This window comes from Rhinolophus ferrumequinum, chromosome 11 (assembly GCF_004115265.2).
Source record: "Rhinolophus ferrumequinum isolate MPI-CBG mRhiFer1 chromosome 11, mRhiFer1_v1.p, whole genome shotgun sequence".
In the NCBI taxonomy this organism is placed as follows: Eukaryota; Metazoa; Chordata; class Mammalia; order Chiroptera; family Rhinolophidae; genus Rhinolophus; species Rhinolophus ferrumequinum.
Window position 1 is genome coordinate 25,764,837 of NC_046294.1, and position 22,964 is coordinate 25,787,800.

Here is a 22,964-nt window from a genome sequence, read left to right on the forward strand (position 1 = left end):
GTATATATATACATATATAAACATATATGTATATATATATATACACATACACATATATAAACATATATATACACACACACACACACACACACACACACACACACACACACAGAAAATAAGATTTATTACAAGGAATTGGTTCACATGATTACGGAGGCTGACAACAGACCCCAGATCTGCTGGGTGAGTCAGGAAGCTGGAGATGCAGGAGAACTGATGGTATAATTCCTGTCTGAATGTAAAGGCTTTAGAATCAGGAGAACTAATGGTGTACTTCCAACCCAAAAGCTGACAGGTTCAAGATTCAAGAAGAGCTGATGTTTCAGTTTCAATTCACAGGCAAGAAAAAACTGATGTCCAAGTTCAAAGGCAATCAATCAGACAGGAGGAATTCTTTCTTACACAAGAGAGGGTCAGACTTTTTGTTTTATTTAGGCCTTCAACTGATTGGATGAGGCACACTCACTTTAGGTAGGGCAAGCTGCTTTACTTAGTTTACAAATTTAAATGTTTATCTCAACCAAAAATACTCTCACAGGTACAGTCAAAATAATGTTTGATTGAATATCCAGGCAGTGTATGGCCCAGTCAAGTTGATGCATAAAATTAACCATCACAAGTCCACCCCTTGTCAGTTTGGTAATCACACATATCTCCTTAAACCACACTTAGGCTTCACATGCCAATAGTAACAAGGTCATAATTTGGCACTCCTAGTTCTGTCTCCTAAGGTTGTCTGGAAACCTTGCATGCGTAAGCCAGGAAAGCTATAGGACACATCTCAGGAACCACTATCCTTTATTTTATGATGATCAATGAACTAAAAACTGTTGTTTCATATATTTGGTTCTGTTTTTAGTTGTTTTGGACACGAGGAAAAATTTGGGTCTTATTAATCAATCTTGGTCCGACGTGCAACTTTTTAAGAGTATGTTTTTTGGCTCTACTTTTGTATTTTTTCTACTACACCTTAAAATTTATCTCTGAATAAATGTTTGCAGAATTTAATTACTTGCATAGATGACCAAATATTTTCAGAAGGCCTAATGAAAAGGTAGTATTTCTTTTATAACTTCAAAATCCTTCACATAATCCAAAGAAGGACATGTAAAGTATACTGTGATTTTAACAGTAACTTGCATGAATTCAAGGTACCTCAGAAAGGTGTCAGGGATTAGTTTTCAAAAAAAAAAAAAAAAAAATGCAGTCCTCCAAAGCAAAATGTGGAAGTATATATATTAGGCTTTAACATCGGTTGTCTAGGTTGGTGGAGGCAAGAAGGTAAAATAAAACACTTTATTTTAAAAAGCAAAAATAGGCCTTCTTGCTCCTGGTCTGGTAAGTAGTCGTATTTTCTATATGGCTACAAAAATGTGTGGTATATAACCTTAGTCTCAGTCTTTTGTGGAATGTGCTGTGAAGAACTTGTATAGCTTCGTTACAACAATGATTTTGGCCTTACTCCACTCTGATCCTAGCAAGTACAGTACTGTGCAGAAACTGACCGAGAAGATTAAGGCCAGGAAAAGGAACAAAAGAGAAAAACATCAAGAAAATATCAGGGAAGCTAAACAGCAGAAATAAGAATGAAGGAAGTCATTTGGAAAATTATACAAAGAGTTTTCCTAGGGATTTTATGATGGTATTATTTAATAAGCAGAGTCTGATCCACACGAAAAAAATCATGTTAGTTTTGAGCTCAGTATAACAGTGACTTACTTTTATGCATGGCATAGAAGTTTGTTGGTATTTGTTGATAGTTATTGTAAATTAGTATTTATTATGCTATAAATTATTTATAAATGACTTAGTCATTTGCCATTTGGCAAACTATGCACAGAAATGAAAAAATGCTATGGGAAAAACAATTTTAGATTATGAATTCTATTCAAACAATAGCTTAAATTGAGTTTCTGTTTTGGACAAAGAAATTAAGAATTCTGAAAGTCAGAATTGTCCTCTCTGAGGTAACAGAGTGCTTTGGCTTAAAAAAGATATAGTATCTCAATCCCATATTTTATTATTGCATAGTGCTTGGAAGAGAATAATTTCTGGCATTCTCAAAGCAAAATGGTATCAATAAATGAGTACTCCTAATTTCTGTATCTTTCTTCTGATTTATACCTTTGGGATACTAATAATATAGTATCTAATTATTATCTGTAATTGTTTTTCTTTACCTAACTTTTTACAGAGTTCTTTTATTATCATGACTATAACAATAACTTTATTTATTGCCAGTTTTTAATAGCTTATTCATATTTTCCCCATTTCTGACATGTTTTAAAACAGTTGTCCAATAACACTAATATATTTAAAAATGAAACTATATGTGCAAATAAATTTGATATTTTTCTTTGAGAAAAAAATATATGTATGTCCCACTAGGGCATTTAAATATAATTTGTATGTATACAAACATATCATCTCATTTACATATATAAACAACATATTTTCATAAAATGTTCAAAATGCAATGTTGAATGCATAGAATATACTATATTCTATACCTGTAAAATTTTCTCAGGGTCTTCTTTTGCAGACGCAACCAACAAATTATGTCCATTGATGATTCCTTCTGCCAGGAAATACTTGAAGAGCAAAGGAGAATAAATATTATATTTATCCTCTTCTGTAAAAAAGAAAAAAATTAGTCCGAACCTTACCATACACCAAGCACACTCAGCCGGTTTTATAACTTTTTCTCCTTAAAACAAGTATATGAGGTGGGGCAATATTTGTATCTTCTGGAGATACAGTTAGATAGGCTAAGAAACTAGGTAGTCAGTGGGAAGTAGATACTTTTAATAGAGTCTTTCGGATTCCAAATCATTCTCCATCTACTATTCCTCCTCTCTTAGCTACAAAATTTACAGAGTTATGTATGATTATATCACAGGAATCAGAAATTTTTTTCTTTACTAGGATACTCCCAGGCACTGCACCTCTAAAATGGCCATTACTAACAACCAACCAGTTTATAAACTCACACATCATTTCTTTTACATCACAATAATAAAGCACTTAGTGTATGTAGTCTGATGATTAATATTTATACTTGTAAAAATAGTATTATTCCTACATTCTGGTTTTGAGTTTTAAATTCAGTAATAATCTAAAATCAAAGATTTAAATTTGATAGTTACTAAATTTGTACTAAACGTTTTCCTAATAAATAATCCTTTTACCTTTTACTATTCCCTCATCCTTCCTTCTTTCTGAATTTTAATGAAGAAATGATGATTCAGGTTTTTTAGACAAAAATGTGTTATATGTTTGAGATTCTGTGACAGAATGACAACTTCAATATATCTTTATTCTCTTAAAATTACTGATAGCTACATGCCTATACTTTTATATCAGATTTCTTTTCTTTAATATGTAGAACACAACACAAAAACAAGAGACAAAGTTAAATTTATTGCATTATCTAAACAGAGGGTAACCATTATTAATTTATTCAACAAATATTACTGTATTTTGCTGTGTAATGTGCTCCCGTGTACATGTACAATGTGCACCTACATTTTTTGCCCAAACTTTCAGGGGAAAAAAAAATCTTTCGTTTTAATTTTTTTATTCAAATTTTTATTTGTTTACATTTAGGTACTTGTTTCTTTGTATATAAAGGAATTCTGGTATTTATTTTTTAACATTATGGTACAAGAAATTTTATGTAACAAATAATTACAAAACACAAGAACAGATACAAGGTACAAGAAATTTTATGCACCGATAACAAACTTACGATATTTATGCATCATAGAAGGCCAAGAACTCTTTGTTGTTGCAAGTTCATCGTAAGTTCAACAAAACCGATTATCGTATTCCAGGGTATTATTTTGCATACGGATAATATTACTGATTTCTAGAGTTACAATTTTAACTCATAAGCATAAATAAAAGAATTAAAAACATTTACATAGATATGGAATTAGTACTGCCCATGTATAATGCGCATCCTTATTTTTCCCTCACAAATTTGGGCAAAAAAATGCACATTATACATGGTAAAATATGGTAATTGAATTCCTATACTATGCTAGCTATCACTAACATTTGTAATAATCGCACTATTAAAAAATATTCATAAGGAAGTTTCAACTTAGCACTGTGCATTAATCTCTTGCAGCTATAATCACAATACCTGGATAAAAATATCATTAAAAAATAGTTATTTGAAGGCATTGGAAAGCAATAAAAAAGCAGGCAACAACCACAGCAGTTTCCTTTAGAAAGAGTGATCATGACATGTAAGAATTTCAAAATTGTGTCTTTTTTTGCCTAAGAGTGTTCCTAACCTCCCTTAACTCTGGTGGCGTTGACTCACATCTTTTCCAGGTTAAGGTGGCAGAATAGAGGGTTCAGTATTGTCAAAACAGCTGAACATTTAGGGGAAATTTTCTGGAAGAGAGCTCCAGAAAGTTTTATCAACTATGCTCAAATCCATGGTTGACCACTAAGCTATGCAAGAGTTGGGCAGCAAGCAGGAAAATAAAGAATAGGACTTTATCATGCGAAATTTGCAAATTTGCTGCTCCTTTGAAGATGCATTTTTCCTAATCTGAGAGCAGAGTATTGTATAATAGAAAGCTGAATCTATTGACTTGAGATATCAAAGGACAGAACTCAAGGTTGAGGATCATAGAAAGTGTGAGCCCCAAAATCTGAGTATAAATTTTGTGCAAATATTTGGCTGTTGAGTAAACTTTGTGATGGCATGGGACAACTCAGTGTGATCAGGCTAAAAAAAGCAACATCTGAAAACTGGAAAAATTGAGCAGAAACATTATCTGCTGCATAGTATACTGAAGTGAGAGTTAACAACAATTTAAGCCCAGGCAAGTTAACTGTCTATTAAAACAAAAAATTAGAAATCCTCAGAATAAAACATAATGGAATGCAGAGTCATTATAATACATTATTTTCAAAATTCAGATTTTAACCACAAATTACTGAATATGACCCACACTAAGGAAAACACTACCTACAGAAACTGAATCCAAATGGGCTCAAAAGTTGGATTTAAAAACTTCAAAGCAGCTATTATTCATGTGCTCAAAGGGTTAAAGAAAAGCATATTCAAAGTATTAAATGAAAATATGGTATCAATAAGTAAATAGACAAAGTATCAACTTAGAAATGAAAACTCTAACAATGAACCAGATGATATTTAGAGCTTAAAACCATGATTAAATGAAAAATTTACTTGGTGATCTCATAAGTAGATTAAAGATGAAGGAAAAAAATAATAAACCTTAAGGCAGATCAACATAAATTATGCAATCTGAAGAACAGAGAAAAGAAAAGTAAGAAAATTGAACAGAATCCCAAACACATGTGGACAAATATAGGAAGTCCAACAAATGGTTAATCGGAGTCCTAGACACTGCGAGACAGAATGAGGCAGAAACAATACTTAAAAAAGTGATGGCCAAAAATTCCCCAAATTTCATGAAAATATTCAGTAACAGATCCAAGAAACACTAGATAAATGTGAAGAAAATGACTAGAATAAATGTGAAGAAAACCAAATCTAAGAAGATCAAAGTTAAATCACTAAATCCCAAAGATAGAGTAAATCTTGTGTAATACTTCCATTTGTGACAACATGGATAGAGTTTTGAGGTTATCATGCTAAGCAAAAGAACTCAGACAGAAAAAAAAGTTGAGAACCACATGATTTCACTGATATATGGGATATAAAACTGAAAGCAACAAATGAACAAGAAAAATAAAGGCTCATAGACACAGACAACAGTTTAGTGGTTACCAGAGGGTAAGGGGGAGGGAGGGGGTGGTAGATGAGGGTAAAGGGGATCAAATATATGGTGATGGAAGGAGAACTGACTCAGGGTGGTGAACACACAATGCAATATTATATAGATGATGTATTACAGAATTGTACTTTTGAAACCTATATAATTTTACTAATCAATGTCACCCCAATAAGTTTAATAAAAAACAAACAAACAAAAAGAGTAAATCTTGGAAGCAGCAGGGGAAAATAACATATGACATACGAAGGTACAGTAATACAATGAACAATTGACTTCTCACCAGAAACAAAGAAGGCTGGAAGAAACGATTATATTCAAAGAGTTGAAAACAAACCCAACTTAACCAAAAGTTCTAAGTTTGAAAAACATAATCAAAAATAGTGGTAAAATACTAATTTCAGATAAGCAAAAACTGAGGCAATTCCTGGATAGCAGACTTGTATTACAGGTCCCTAAAGTCTAAAGGAAAATGACACAACTTACAGGAAGGAATAAAGAATACAAATAGTGATAAATATATGGGAAATTATAAAACTGTGATTGTGTATGTATGTATTTATACATAGTATATATGTATGTATGTGGATAAATTATGTTTTTCTTTGAATTTCTGTTCAAAGCAAACTTGACAGAACTAAGGAAAGAGATAAATTATACTTGGAGATTTTTATCATACATTTCTTAGTAATTGACAGAAGAACTAAAGAGGAAAATCATTAATAGAAAATCTGAACAAGCCCATCAACCCTTAATCTGATTACATCATATAGCTCCAGAATACTTTCCTTTTTTAGTGCATCTAGAATGTGCGCCAAGATAAACCATATGCTAATCCAATAAACAAGTCTCAATGTACTTTAAAACATTAAAATCTTACAAAATACATTCTCAAAATTACAATGGTATTCAATTAGAATTCAATAACAAGAAGATTTTTAGAAAAACTCCAAATATCTTCAAATCAACTTACATATTTCTAAGTAACTATAGATAAAAAAATCAATGAAAAAGAAAATTGGAAGATATTTTGAACTAAATGATTATAGAAATACAATGTATGACACGATTTGAGGAAGAGCTAAAACAGACCATAGAAGAAAATACATAGCTTTAAATACTTATTTAGAAAATCAGATAGGTCAAAACAATGAGCTAAGTTTCATTTTTTTTTTTAGCTAAGTTTCATTGTAAAAAGCTAGACAGATACGTTTGTATATTAAGTAAAACACAGGAGATGCAAAGAAATAATGAAGAGGAAAAATCAGTTAATGAAAACCTGGACTAAGAAAAAAATGTAACACCAAAAGCTGGTGAAAAGATCAATAAAACTGATTGATAAATCTCCATCTACATTGATCAAGAAAAAAAGAACAAGACAAAAATTATCAACATTGAGAATGAATACAAGGTGTGATTAAAAAACTACAGTAAATGTTTAAATTAAAAATATTTATTACAGTAAAAGATACATTGCCATTAATCCCCCTCAAAATATTCCCCCTCGCTTTGAACACACTTATCCCGTGGTTCTTGCCACTTTCTGAAGCAGTTCTGGAAGTCTTCTTTTGTGAGGGTCCTTAGTTGCGCTGTTGTGGCTGCCTCAATATCCTGAATCATTTTGACTTTGGGGAAGAGCCAGAATTCGCTCGGTGCCAGATCTGGTGAAGAAAAACACACCATAATGTTTTTATTTGACAGAAATTGCCATATAGCAGAAGCTATGTGTGACATGGAACGTTGTCATGATGGAGGATGATTTATACAACACTTTAAAATATACCTTTTCTCAACTGTAGCTCACACCCGACTGACAGCACCAAACAAGTTGAAGCTTGTCACACACTGTTAGTAAGGTTTGACATGCCACATCCCATATTGAAGATCTCTCCCTTTCCATTGGATAGCACTCGGCAGCAGCATTCACTGTATTTTGTGATCACAACGGGAAAGGTTCCCTGTCACACATCGCTTCTGGTATGGCAATTTCTGTCAAGTAAAAACATTATGGTGTGTCCTCATCCACCTTATTCACTGGATATGGCACCGTACAATTTCTGGCTCTTTCCCAAAGTCAAAATGACCATGAAAGGTTGTTGCCACGCAGCAGCCTACCTGTCTGTCTCCTCGTACCTGACCATAAAGAAAGGAGAGTCTGTGAGACGGATCCTTTCAGGGACTTTGCTTCACCTTTGTGCTTACACCTTAGGTCTCCCTGTTTGGCTCCAGAAAGATGGCTGGCTAGTCAAAGACGGGTACGACTCCCCACGGGGGGCGGGGGGACAACCAAAGCCAGACACAGCCATGTGGGGACCATCTGGGGAACTCGCGGGGTCGATAGAGGTGGGCACAGCCCCCCATCTTCCCCCAGCTAAGGAGAGCCTCTGCCTCTGTGGCTGCATTCCTTCCCACAACCTGCAGGGGAAGTGACTCAATGATGTGCTCTCCATCTATTCATATGCATAAAGATTTTACCCCTTGGTGAAGCACTTTATCCTGGGACTTATGGTTCCACTGCCTGCAGGTAAGGGTGATTGGTTTAAATCAGTTTCCTATTGTAATGTATGGGATTCACAGATCTTGAGATTGACAAGCTTTATTTCTTTTACTTCCACACCTAACTAATAAAAGCCAAGCGTTGGCCCAATTTGTGGCTCAGTCCTTGAGGCTACAGTCTCTTGGCCCCACTTGCACTCTATTCTTGTCTACTGTCTTTCTTAACCTTGTGCCGCCTCCTCGCTTCCCACAACTCTTGTTGTGCTGGACGCGACAAAAGGTAAACGTTTTGAATCGATTCAGGACACCGAGGCAGCCATGACAGTGCAACTGAAAACACTCAGGAAAGAGGACTTCAAAACTGCTTCAAAAAGTGGCAAGAACGATGGGATAAAAAGCAGGCAGTGACGGAGAGTATTTTGAGGGGATTAACGGCAATGTGTCTTTTACTGTAATTTTTTTAAAAATTTAAACATTCACCGTATTTTTTTTTAATCACACCTCATACATCAAGTAAATAATTGTAGAATTAATTAAGGGAAAAACAACAAAGAAAAATCTATCTTGTCTTGTAAATCAGTCAGATCTACTACAGTTTAGCTGAAAACATACCCTTATCATCATACACACACACACACGCACACACACACACACACTCTCTAATAATCATCAACCTTATTTTTTCAAAGATCCCTATGAGGCACAAAAAACTAGTAGGAGGAAGAACATCGTCTATCTATTTAGGGATTAGCAAAAAACTAAGCTCTTCAAATGGAAAATTACCAATTTTGTGAAACAAATTTTGAGGTCGTACAATAAGCATTTAATTAATCTATTTAGTGAATCCCCATAACACTGGGCAAGCAAAAATGATAATGACGCGACAGAACTGCCAAAAAGCAAATGTAGTTTTGGCCTGAATTAATAGTCTAATTCCTAGGTTGAGGGAGATGATTGTCCTGTTCTATTCTAGTAGTCAACTAGACTGACAATGATATATTCCATTTGGGTATTTACACAAACTAAATCATCTTCAGAATGGAGTGACCAGGATGGTAAAGGGATTCTAAAGCATGGGAAATGAGGTATCTAGCTTGAAGAAAAAGAGACCCAAATGATACAGGAGAGCCGTCCTCAAAGACCTGATAGGCTGTCATATGTAAATGGAATTACTCTTGTTCATTATGCGACCAAGGGTAGAATGAAGCCTAGTGGATAGTAAAATAGGAATATCAATTTTCCTTAATATCAAAGTCCCAAAGAGCTGCCCCGATCGTCACATTCAGACTACTCTAACTAACATCACCCATGACTTTCTAATTGTCTAATTTCTTGGACACTTTCAAATCTTTACCTCATTTTATTTGTCTATTGAAGCTATTACCATGGACAATTTTCTTCTTGGAATAATCCTCTCATTCCCCACTTGTATCCCCCATTTTTAAGACACTCCTTCCTCCCAGTTTCTTCAGCTATTCTTCACATATGTAAACAGTTAATACAGAGCTCTCAAGTCTTTGGTATATAAATATGAAATAGTTTTATGCTTTTCCAGTCACTACTTTGCACAATGCTGTGAAAATCTTTCTTTTCTTGTATCTTAATGACATCTAGAACTGATTCCTTGATTTCTCACCAGTTTCAGTTATTAACACTTTGAATAGTCAAGAATACAACTTGAATACTCAACACAAAGCTTTTCCTCCTCCTCGTGAAGTGCATCCTAAACAGGTGGCTTGAAGGTCTTAGTGTGCAGAAGGTTTCTAAAGGAAAGAAGAGTTCTAAAATACCTCTTCCCCCACATCCCTTTCCAAGTTCTAGTTCTGTTACTGGGAGAGCAGGGAAAAAGAAAAGTGGCAGAAATCAACTTACATAATTGGCTGCCTGGTGTGGGCATGTCCCTAGCCTTACTCTGATCTAGTCTATTAAGCCTTCTGCTTGTAGCCTACGACGTTATGGTGGCTTCCATGTAGATGGCAGGTGTGGTTTTCATGGAGAGTGCTCTGTTTCATTCTAGCCCCATCTGCCCCTCAAGAAACCCTTCAAAGAGGTAGAATCTAGTGTTTTGGGGCGCTGGTCAGTATTCATTTTCAATCTCTTTTCTGGAAATGTTAGCTATCCCTATATCATTATTATTTCAGATGTTTACACAATCTATTCCAGGTCTCCCTCCCTTTTCTATATCAGACTCACGATAACAGTCTCGGTGTTCGAGAATGCTGACAAACTCTAGGAGATATAAAGGCAGGCTTTCCCAAGAACTTTCTCATCATGAACTACTCACTGAGGGACTTGAATGTTCAGATATTTAGCAAGCAATCGGTCTCTGCTTTTTGCAAGCATCCTCTTGTCTATGACTGATGCTCTTCGAGTTGGACTGTCCGTCTTACTTGCCTGAATGAGGGGGTCACTTTTTACTATGAACATTGCACTCCTGTCCTCTCCAATCCTTGCCTATATTGTCTGGTAAGGATGGCAGAGTTATGAGGAAGTAGCTGTGCTAGTTCTTTGGGCCTGAAAGGACATGTCTAACTTCAATTGTGGGAATAGGGGAACTTAAACTTTTGCCTTCCTTTTCTCACTTTGGGCTAGTCACCAACCCTGAGGAACTCAGCATCCTATTAAAAATAGCAAGTAGCTAATCTTATTGACCGCTACCTATATATTAAACATGGTGCAATGCATTTCTCAAGCATTAGCTCATTTAATCCTCATAATCTTATAAGATAAATGTTATCAATCCTCATCTTATAAGTAAAGAAACTAAGGCACAGAGAATGTGAACAGCTTGCTTATTAAGGTGACACAGCTAGTAAATAGAGCCATGACTTGAATCTAGGCATCTGATTTCAGAAGCTATGATCTTAACCCTTTTCATGGGCTTATTGTCCTTTATCTATCCTTTAAATAATGATGTGCCTAGGCTTTAGATTTTGACTTGCTTTTTTTTTTCTTTAGTTGTTCTTAGACTTTTTTTGGTAGTCTGAGACAATTCTGAGAATTTGATGCAAGTTACATATGCTACTCTAAAAAATATACACATACGCAAATTTGCATGTAATTCCAATGAATTAAAAGACCCCCTACAGTTCCATCTATGGACCCTTGAGGGTCTTATAAACCTGGGCATTCTAATACATGCATTTGACTTCAACTAAAAAATACACAAAGTAAACAAAACATTAGTTAAATAACAATGATAAATCCCAAATATTTTTCTCTAGGCTACATTTATTACCACATCTTCAACTGTCTACTAGATAGAACTACTTGGAACATAAAATTCATTATGTTTAAACAGAACTCATTACGTCAGTATCTGTGCATTCTTCCCCTTTTCTGACTTTACCTCAATACCTGTTCATTCTCCTCCTTTCTGAATTCACCTGACTCCAAACTTTCTCAGGCCAAAAATCTGGGAATCATTCTACCTCCCGTCTCTTTATCTCCCACACATTTAAATAGCAGGAAAGTAGAAATCAATTTTGAGAGGGATCTATTAAAAGAGGGAAACTGGCATTTCATATCAGAACAGTGTAAGCATAGTTAGTTAAACAATTACAATATATATAATGAAATACAGAAATAGAAAAGTTACTGCTGTCATCCCACCAAACTACGGTAGTAAATTTACGATGAAAGCCTTAAAAGTATAGTAACTTAATATCACCTCACTTTTGGGTTAGGACAATAAGTATTTCCATCACTTCAAGTTTTTACTTTATTCCCGCAGTATATCCTTCATAATATGTCTTCATGCTCAAAACAACTCCATGACTACCTATCTCTTACCACTATAAATTAATTGTTTTTAGCCAGGCTTTCAAATCACTAATTCATTCATTCATGCATTCATTTATTTGTTAAGCCCCTACTTGGTTCCCATGACCACAGCGCTTACAGTCTACAGAATAAGATGCGTGATCAGGTATTTTCCATAAAGTATAAGTGCCACGATAAGGTAAATAAAGAATACTATAGAAGTATATAGAAAGAATACTAAGTGGGGGTGAAGGAAAGAAAAGCAACAGTTAAGGAAGACTTTCTGGAAGACACAGCTAAGTGAAGACCCTAAGGATGATTAACAGGGAAAGAGATAAAAAGAGACAGCAAGAAAGAACTTAAGCAAAGGCCTGGAGAGAGGAGATTGGTACTTTGATGGAATTAAAAGCTTAGAGCGATAAAGCTTGAGGAAGGAGGATGAGAAGAGATAAGGCTAAAGTGACCGAGCAGCGGCAGATCACTGAAGGTCTTATAGTCCAAGTTAAGGAGCTTGGACCTTATGTTAAGATCACTAGAGACCACAGCAAGATCTTAAGCAAGGATATATCGTGGTCAGATTTTCCTATCAGAAAGTTCCTTCTGGCAACAGGAAAATATGGACTGAAGCAAGGGAACACTGGGGACAACTTAAGCCTTATCCATATTTTACATTTGCATAAATATTTGCACATTATATATGAGGTCTGACAATTAAGTTCGCGAACTTGTTGCAATGATGTTGCTAACCTTTTTTGATATCAGAGGGGTTATTCATTATGAATTTGTACCAACTGGACATACAATTAACCAAGTTTACTATTTGGAAGTGCTGAAAAGGCTGCGTGAAAAAGTTAGACGAAAACGACCTGAACTTTTCGCCAACAATTCATGGCTCTTGCATCACAACAATGCACCAGCTCACAGGGCACTGTCTGTGAGGGAGTTTTTAGCCAGTAAACAAATAACTGTATTGGAACACCCTCCCTACTTATCTGATCTGGTCCCCAATGACTTCTTTCTTTACCTGAAGTTAAAGGAAATATTGAAAGGAAGAAATTTTGATGATATTCAGGACATCAAGTATAATACAACAGCTCTTATGACCATTCCAGAAAAAGAGTTCCAAAATTGCTTTGAAGGGTGGACTAGGCGCTGGCATCAGTGCAAAGCTTCCCAAGGGGAGTACTTCGAAGGTGACCATAGTGATATTCAGCAATGAGGTATGTAGCACTTTTTCTAGGATGAGTTTGCGAACTTAACTGTCAGACCTTTTATGTACTGTTTATAGTCATTCCACATGCAGCCAACATCCAGTTTAAATTCAAAAAGGGTAAACACCAGGATTTATATTGGCTACCAATGTTAAAGACATTGTAGGTGCTTAAATGGTTCTGAACAAAAGGTCCGTGATTTCACTAGAGAACTGCCCTGATATCAGTTTGTCCTATTTCAGTTACACTACTACAAAATAAATTAAGAATACAAAATGTAATAATGCAAAACAGGAATTGGTAAACTTTTTCTTAAAGAGTAAGAAAGTAAATATTTCAGGCTTGTAAACCATATAGTCTCTGTTGAAACCGTTCAACTCTGCCTTTGTAGTACAAAAGCAGCCATAGACAGTTTGCAAATAAATAAGAGAGGTGTACTCCAATAAAGCTTTATTTGTGGATAGGTTGCCACCCAGGAGGCTTGTGCTAAATAAGAAAAATGCTCAGAATGTATTACAAGATGTAGAAGAAAAATATAGCTCAGCAAATTCAAAAAGGCTGAAGACAAATGACAAGAAAATACTATCGGATCTGGTGAAGGATATATTGTATGCTTGTTTTTTGCTATTGTATAAAATAACAAATTAATATTATGAAAAGTGTGGTAGATTCTAAGGTGATCCCCATGATTCCCATTTCGTGGCTCTCATGCCTTTTCATAACTTCCTCTCCCTGAGTGTGGGTGGAACCTGTGCCTGGCTTCTACCTTAAAGAATATGGCAGAGGTTGTGGGATGTCATTGCTGTTACATAAGACTGTCACTCACAGCTGTCTTGCTAAGAGACATTCTCCCTTACTGGTTGTGAAGAAACAAGATGCCATGCTGTGAGCTGCCCTATGCAGAGGCAGCCTTTGGGTGACAACCAGCAAGGAACTGAATGCTGCCACCAACCGTGTGCGCCGGGAAGCAGATCCTCCCCCTGCCAAGCCTTCCGATGAGAACTCAGCTCTGACTGACACCTTGACTCTTGGCTGGCAGAGCACCAGCTAAGCTGTGCCTGGACTCTTGAGCTACAGAAACTGTGAGATAATAAAAGTGTTTCGTCTTTAAGCTGCTAAGTTTGTGGTGATATTGTGACACAGCAATAGGTAGCTAATACAAAAATACACTCATAGGTAGTTGTAATTAATTGTCTAATAGCATATTATTCATCTCCTACTTCCAAAACTAAAGTTATATAATTAATGTAAGAGATTAATTTAAAAATAATGCATTCATAAATGTCATGTACCTTGTATTTTAATTTGTGACAACTCCTACTAAATCTTTTTGATGCTTGATATCTCCGTAAACAAATCAAGATCCTTTACTTAAAAAGAAGCTGCGTAAACTCTAAATATTTATGCTGTCCCTTCACTTTTTATACTTTTTGGGAGTTCCAAATTTATGCATGTACCAGACTTACAGAAAACAATTGAAATATAAAACATCTCAAGCCTGTTCTAGTACTAAAGAATAAAATGTGTTATATTTCTATCCCCATGGAGCATTGGAGGTCCTGCTCCCCAGCGCATGTTGTCAGTTTAGCTGAAATGAACTCGTATGGAAAAAAAAGAAAGAAAAGTCTATCTTCAATTTTTAAAGTAAATGTAGGAGTCCCTTAGTGCTTCAATTTATTCCTCAGAGAATGGCCTTTTATGTATTCATATTAATTTATGTTGTTGTATTCAGAAGGTCTAAAGTAGATGTGCCTGGGCTTTCAGACAGTGCTCACTTACTCTGGTTTCCAAAGTTACATTATTACTGAAACTGTAAATACACAACTCTGCAAGCCCAAACTCATGTGCATGTGTACATTTATTTGTATACAGAATTGCCCTCGTGAATGAGTAATGCATTTTAAGAAAGGATAGTTAAAAAGTTGATAATCTATAGTGAAAAGTTATTAATGCAAATCATCTTTGTGCTTTAATTTTCTCTTACTTCTGGAATACAAAAATTATTTGAGTGATAAATAATACAGTAATGCCCTAGGCAACTAACCTTAAACCTTAAATTTTCATATTTAATCTTAAATCTTCATATTTAGTTTATATTTAGAGTTATTCATTCATTTCTTAGGAAGATTTTATCCATTGTACAAGTCGTACTGACTTGGGAATGGAGAAAAGTAGAGAACCTAGTAGGTAAGGTTCTCTAATCTAATCTTTCCAAGAAATGCAAAAATACTTGCAAAGTTTGCTTTAAGGTTTCCTAATGAAAACAAGCTAATAGATAAAAAAACTAAATTTACCTAAGTTATAAATGTCTTTAAAAATCTTATATACATGGAAGAAAATAGTAGGGCATAAATAATACTGACAAGATTCAAAATAATAGCTTTATGAAAAGAATATAAAGGTAAGGCCTGTGCTTCATAACTTATATTCTTTTATTCAATCATTAATTTAACAAATAGTTATTGAATACCTAGTACAATATTTGATGAATTGACATTTCATCAAGGATAGAGTTTTTGTTTTAAAAATCTGTGCTTTAGTTATTCTTGAGTTTTTCCTCATTATAAAAAAATTCTCCTTAGCTAGCTCACCAAGTTCATTAGGCATGTGTTCAGTTTCCATAACTGCAGGCTACAATGTCACTAAGCTTTCTGCCACTACACAACAAGGATCCCCTTTCTTCCAGCTTTCAGTAAAGTGGAACTTACTTCCTTTTCGTCCTCACTGGCAGTGTCCTCAACGTACAGATTTCTACTAAAAATCTGTGCATGTCAATTTAAGTTTTCTCTAATACACTCCTCAAAATCCTTTTGGCCTCTGCCCACTGCCTGGTTCCAAAGTCACTCCCATATTTTTATGTATTTGTTATGGAAGCACTCACTTCTAAAATACAAAAATCTGTTATGAAATAACATTGTCAATATTTGCAGAAGATGATTGCCTACTTAGAAAACTCAAGTGAATCTACAACTATTCAAAAGTTGCTGGCTGATTTTGTTATTGATACAAAAATTAATTGCAGTTCCTTATACTATCTACAACCAGTGACAAAATGTAATAATAAACGTATCTATTATAGTACTAACTTATTACATTGTAATTATTTGCTTTACATAGGTCTCCTTCATAGATGCAAAGTTCCTTAAAGGAAAAGAGTATCTGATTTATATTTGTAACCCCAATGTTTAGCACACACCTAGTGTTCAATGAACATTTATTGAATGAATTATAAATCATCATTGGATTATTAGTATCATTCACAGATACTTCCTCTGGAGAAAAGAATTAAAATTCAGCAGTATATGTTTTAAATCATTATAATGATTCTTCAAAGTTTTGGTCATCAAAGAGAAAAGTCCCAGGTCCAAATGACAAAATGTCATTCTTCACCTTTTACTTGTTAGGACTGGTAAAGATTAAAATGTTGATAATATCCAATGTTGTCAAGGGTGAGGATAAACTGGTATTCTTATAAGTGTTGACTGAAGTATAACATGGTATGACCTTTTAAGAGAGCAATCTAATAAAATCTAACACAATTTAACATGCCTCAATCAAGTCTGTATTTAAAAATTTATTTCAGATATTTACATATATATGCAAAGCTCATATATGATTTGCACAATAGCATTGTTAGTAACAGAAAAAATGGAATTACCCTGAAATTATTAGAGAATGATTTAAATAAATTATTGCATATTCATACAGTGAAATCCTATATAGTTTTTAAGAAGAATGAGGTATATCTATATGAATGTATATGGACTTTTCTCTAAGACGATCTAAGTTGAAAAAGCAAGGTGATGAAATGTTCCCATGTACTTATTGAATAAGTATTTGGATGGGATGCCAGGACAGTATTGTCTCTGGGTATGAGGACTGAGGAACTGAAAAGACAACCTCATTGTTTCTACAGATTTTGTATTTTATGTACATATTTATTTATTTATATGAAACTGTGAATAATTTTTTTCCATAAATTCCTTCGGTCATTCTTTATTTCCTAAAAGATAAATATTTAAAGATGCGACAGATATCACCACTTCTAGAATTTTAGTACAGGTCATTCTAAATTTGGAATATTGTATTGTTCTGGGTACAGCTGAAGAGACAATGCCAGACCAGAAGGTGTGACAAGAGAAAAAAAAGGGTGAAAACTATGATACATAAAAACCATCTTAGGAAATTATGTCTGTTTACTTTGGAGAAAATTTGAGGTGATGGGTTATTTTCAAATATTTTAAGAGTGTCATGTGAAAGAGTAGGTAGATTAATTCTGCATTATATCAGATGACAATAGCAGGAACAAAATATCTATTAAAGATAGATTAAACATTATAAAAGGAACTTTCTAATATATCATAGTGTTTTCAACAACGAAACATTACATTGTGAAATAGTAAGCCCTTTAAACGAGATAATCTGTACTCAAATGGTGTTTGGTATCTGTCAAGGATTATGGAAAAATGATTGGTAGCTTTGATTATGTAACTGTCAAGGCTTATTTCAATTCCGAGATTCTCTCCTCTAAAGTAAAAAATAAGGCAAATAGAGTTATGAATGTATATTTAAACTGGAATCATTGTACCTCTGAAGATGAACAAAAATATGATTTATCAGTTTATTTTTCTTTCAATAATGATAAAAATCTGTAATATATACAATGGACTTACTAGCACATCAACTTCTCAAATTAATCACTGTAATAATCTCACTCCAAATATGAGAGTCTCCAAAAAAAAAAAAATCAACTGGCATTAATTTTACTCTTTTTTTTAAAAATGGAGCACAATGCCCTGCGAACATTTTTAAACTCTAAAAGCTACATTACCAGGTATACTTGCTCAATTTATTTCAAGCTCAGATCAAGACTTGAATTCAAATTAGAACTTAAGGCAATTCCTCTTTAATTTACCTTAATTCCTGCAGAGAGTTAAATACTTCATTTGAGAATAGGAAAACCCATAAAATCATTATGCACAACAGAAAACTGATCGGAAAGAGCAAGTATGTGTATGCTATACTAACCGATTAGAAGAACTGTTCCAACAGCCAAACCTCCACCTGGAAATAAAACAAAACCAAGAAGAAAATTAATCTATATTTTCACATTATCTTTAGCATAAAAGTTAAGACTTTGATAAGGGCAGGTACTTCAATAAGTTTAAAATTGCTGTTGAAAACAACATTGTAATTACCTTTGCAATACTTTGCTTAAGGTGCTATTATGAAATAATTACATTTTATATGTAATTACACAGTACAAATTATAATTACTTTCATAATATACTGTACTATCCTTTCTCCTGTGATAGGACCACGTTGCGTTCAATATAACTGCGGTTAAGCCTTCTAGTAATGTTATATTTAGTACTTGTTAACAAATTAACTCAATAGCTAAGACCTAAATGTGCACAGTAACTTAAATACTATAGAAGTACAACAAAGAAAAGAAAGGTTATTACAATAGAAATCCCACTACAATATATATCTTCAAATTGACTAAGCCTTGGGGGAAAAAACCCCAATAATTAAGAAGAATCTTTTTTTATTATGAATAATATACACAAAGTCTGGACATACTCTAAACATATTTAGAATTTAAAATGAGTATTATTTTTGCCATTTCAAATAAAAAAGCCACATTCACAAAATACATTTTTAATATTAGAAAATGTTCTTTTAATATCTGAATTAGAATAATGATGACCATATAACTAACTCAAACAGTCATTCATTAAAATCAATTTAAAATCAAGTTTTAGGAAACTAGAAATACACTAAAAAGATACTTTTGACTACTCATATGTTGTTTGTAAAACATTTGTAAATTATTACTGTTTGTAATTAATGTTGCAAACACTAACAAGTTCTCTTGAAAATAAAATATATGTATATTAAAGGATGAAATGTACTTAAAAGTATAATTTAAAAAGAAATTACTCAAAATTGTTGGACAATTGAAGACAATGTAACTAGAATGTTTTGGGTTTTTTGGGGGGGCGGGGCACAAAATTATGATATAAACATTAGAACACCAATAAAGAACTTTCCCCAAATAACTTTTGTAGTGGCAAATATTATATAGAAATAGTACAAAAAGTTCCTTTGATAGTGTTTATTTTTTGCCTTGTAAGTAGCATAAATGTTTCAAAAAATTGAAATTTGGTAACATACATGTCACAAAGAATATAATGCAACACTTGGCAACTTTATGATTATAAGTAGAATATACCAAATTGTTAGAGAAGAAAAAAAAAGAAACCAGTACATTTATATATTTTTATGTTTAAGTGGATTTGTTATAGGACTAAATATACATAGACCCCCCCACTAACTTTTCAATCCACTTTGAACATTTTAAATCACACGTTCCAACTCCTTACTTCCCTACTTTCCCTTACATGCAAAAATAAACATTTAACTACCTAATCACAATTCTGTGTATATTTAAAGAGATGAAATATAAGCATACAAGCACTGCAGTGTCTGTCTTAAGCAGGTACTATAAAAACGGTAGTTGCCTTTTTCTCCTTAACGTATTTCTTACAGGAAGGAGTTAGACTTATCTAAACTTTCCTGGCTCTACATTCATGTCTTTATATATGGAAAAGAGAATTAAAGATATTTTATAAATGTTATTCACAGTGAAATGATAACAGATCAAGGAATAGTTCACCCATTACATGAAGTGACACCTAGTTCAGGCGTCTGGCTCAGAGAGGTATTCAGTAACAGCTACCCTTACTAGTCTGGCAATTATTTTACGATTAGAAGAAATCAAGAAAATAAATAGATGTTTTATAAAAAAGGTGATCATCTTAACAATAAATCAGACTATGCTACGGTAATTTTCTGCAAAAATGATACAATCTACTATTCCTGATAATTCAGAAAACACCAAATTTTTAAAGTCTCACATACATTAAAATTCTAATGTTTGGAAAAGTTAAACATTACTTAAAACATCATAAAATGTAGATATTTCAATGACTTTTATCAGCCAATCCCATCAGGACTTCTCTTACAAAAATGCGATTTTGTTTTTTTTCTAATGGGCTCTATTATGTCAATTCACTAGACTCAAGTTAGGATTGGCTCTAGTGAAGGTTGGTCATGGGGAAAAAGATGAATCCACCTTATTAACTATATTAAATCAAGCTTTTATTCTAGGAATATGACATAAAATGATTTGACAAGTACATACACACACATGTAACAGCAAAGTTTCTCTAGTCTTCCAAATTTGATTTTAGTATGACAAGGCCTCACATTCCCCCCAAACACCTCTGTATAAGGTATTTTGATATACTGAGGTTCTAGCTGTATTTTAAACTAAAATAAGTTTGTAGCCATGTCCCCACCAAAATTTCAAAGCTTAACCAGCCAACCACAACAGGATATTCTGGCATAATATATTCAACAAAAGCTAGCTTTTAACATATCTTTAAAATCAATAACCCATTAATAATTCTAATTTCAAAAGCAACACAGATTTCACACTTATAATTCCCAATTAAAACAGAAATATCTTTTCCCAATAGACCACTAATATGTTTGACAGGTAAGTAACAAGGTAAGCAAGCAATCATATTATTTCTATGATAAAACATACAATGGAATTAAATGGTCTTGTTTACTGCCTCCTCTCCCCTTTAATTATTTCTTACAGAAATCATCAAGACCCTTTCTAAGCCACTAAGTAAATAAACACTTGGTTTCATGTCTAGACCTTCTTAAGAAGTATATTTATCTCCAGCTTACTAAAAATACAGTTAGAATATTTTATCATGTAAGGTTGAGTTTTAATGCTTGAAGATATTTTGCAAGTTTGAGGCTTTAAAGAATTTCATCAAGATTTTACATTTTAAAATGACACAGCATTGTCTTAAAACTAGAAAAAAATCTAATACTTAAAAAAGTTGAGAATATTTAAGATCTTGTGATTAAGTACCAATATCTTCCTATTTTATGAATTTTAAAATGAGGGAAAGGGTTTTTTTTTTTTTTAATTTGTGTGAATTGTTAGAAAAATGATACCAATATTAAAGGGAAAAAAGTCAATCCCCACACACTTCCCAAAACAAATCTCTAAGGAAGCTGTATCTTTTCGGTAAATAAGGTCAAATTAATATATTAGAATATGAAGGCTCAGAAGTGATACTTTATTTTACAACAAGATACATTTCCTTTTTCAAAGTTAGAGAAAAGAAAAAAGAAAAACGAGTCAGGAAAGATAATGGTGATTTATACCAGTCCTTTCTAGTACTTTCTATAGAAATAGTTTTGCTAAAATTATACAAAGGCATTTTAGAGAAAATGCAATGTAAAAACCAAGTTCATATCCTTTCCTCGGTTCATAGCAATATTCTTTACTTAATTAATGTCACAGTACAAATTAAATTGCAGTTATTCCATTAATAGGTCTACTTTTTCTTCTCTCTCTAGGAGTATGAAACATCCTGACAACTCTTGATGGTCACAATTATTGGCTCAGCAAACATGGGAATCAAAATAGATAAAGGGAGAATGGTTGTGTAGATTAAAATCATATGAAACAGTTTTACATAGCAATACAAATAAATAAGCTACATTTTCCTTAAGTGTACACATATTAGTTGCTGGAACATCATAACCAGGATTATTTTGCAGTACAAACTCAATGTACATCAACCCACACTCTAGATTTAAACATATAGTGGAGCAAAGGAAATAAGCCCACCAGTATTTACTTTTTGACATCAGTATTGAAAATGGTAGCTACCAATAAACTTCTTTCTTCCTAGACTATTATTTACTCCAAGTCCCATCTTCCATTCACTTGACTGCCAAAATTTAATAAGTTCTGAACAGCAAAGAGGTTAAACCAGTCAAGTCTGAAGTTATACCCTTCCTTCAAGTGTCTTTTTGAAGGATAAGGCTGGGGGATAATTCTCCCAGATTAGACAGTATGGTCCTAAAATGGACTATACCTTACATCCTAGAATAAGAAATTCTGCCAGAATCTTTTACCCTCTATAACCTCTCTTTGGAAATTCCTGGTAGAAGAAAAATGGAATATTTACATACAGTGTCATAAAAAACAACGTAAATTTTCTGGAAGGGCAAGGTTGAGAATCTGGATTAGGAAATCAGAGAACTTGAAAAATTTAAATGTAGCCAATTTAGGAAGCAATGGAAATATTAGTATATCATTAAGTGATTAGCCAGAATGATACCTTTCAAATATACTTTGCATCCATGCTTAAAAATACAATTATGTCACAGTGGCAGTAGTAAAATATCACTGTACTGCATGGCACTTACCATACAGTACTTACCTGTTACATAGTAACCACAGAATATATTTATGCAACCATCACAATGTCACAGTATAGTTTCATCATCCTGGTATCATAATATCCTAATATCATTACATTTTATCACAATATGATTATATTAGGCTTGTCACAATTTGAGTCAAATAACATTTTAGAGTAACAACATAATATGAATTATTTATACCTATGTGTACACACATTAGCAGCCAAATCACTTTTAAATAAAGTTTTAATGAAAAACAAATGTAAAGGGTTTGTTCCACAGGGCCATACAAAACAGAATATCAAAATACAGAAATGCCATTAAGAAGTTAACAACTAAAATACTTCTGCACATATTTGTTATTCCAAATGTAGTAACTCCTATTACAATTATTTCTTCAACTTCTGTGCACTTT

At 33.4% G+C, this 22,964-nt stretch overlaps 1 protein-coding gene across 1 annotated transcript in view; it reads right to left on the reverse strand.

The window, feature by feature from the left end:
- Positions 1–22,964, reverse strand: part of ELP4 (elongator acetyltransferase complex subunit 4) — a 213,802-nt gene that overhangs the window by 188,500 nt on the left and 2,338 nt on the right. The window contains exons 2-3 of the mRNA XM_033119874.1: positions 18,275–18,310; positions 2,511–2,632 (exon numbers count right to left, since the gene is read on the reverse strand). Coding sequence (XP_032975765.1) covers positions 2,511–2,632; positions 18,275–18,310 — 158 coding nt within the window. The remainder of the gene's footprint in view (positions 1–2,510; positions 2,633–18,274; positions 18,311–22,964) is intronic.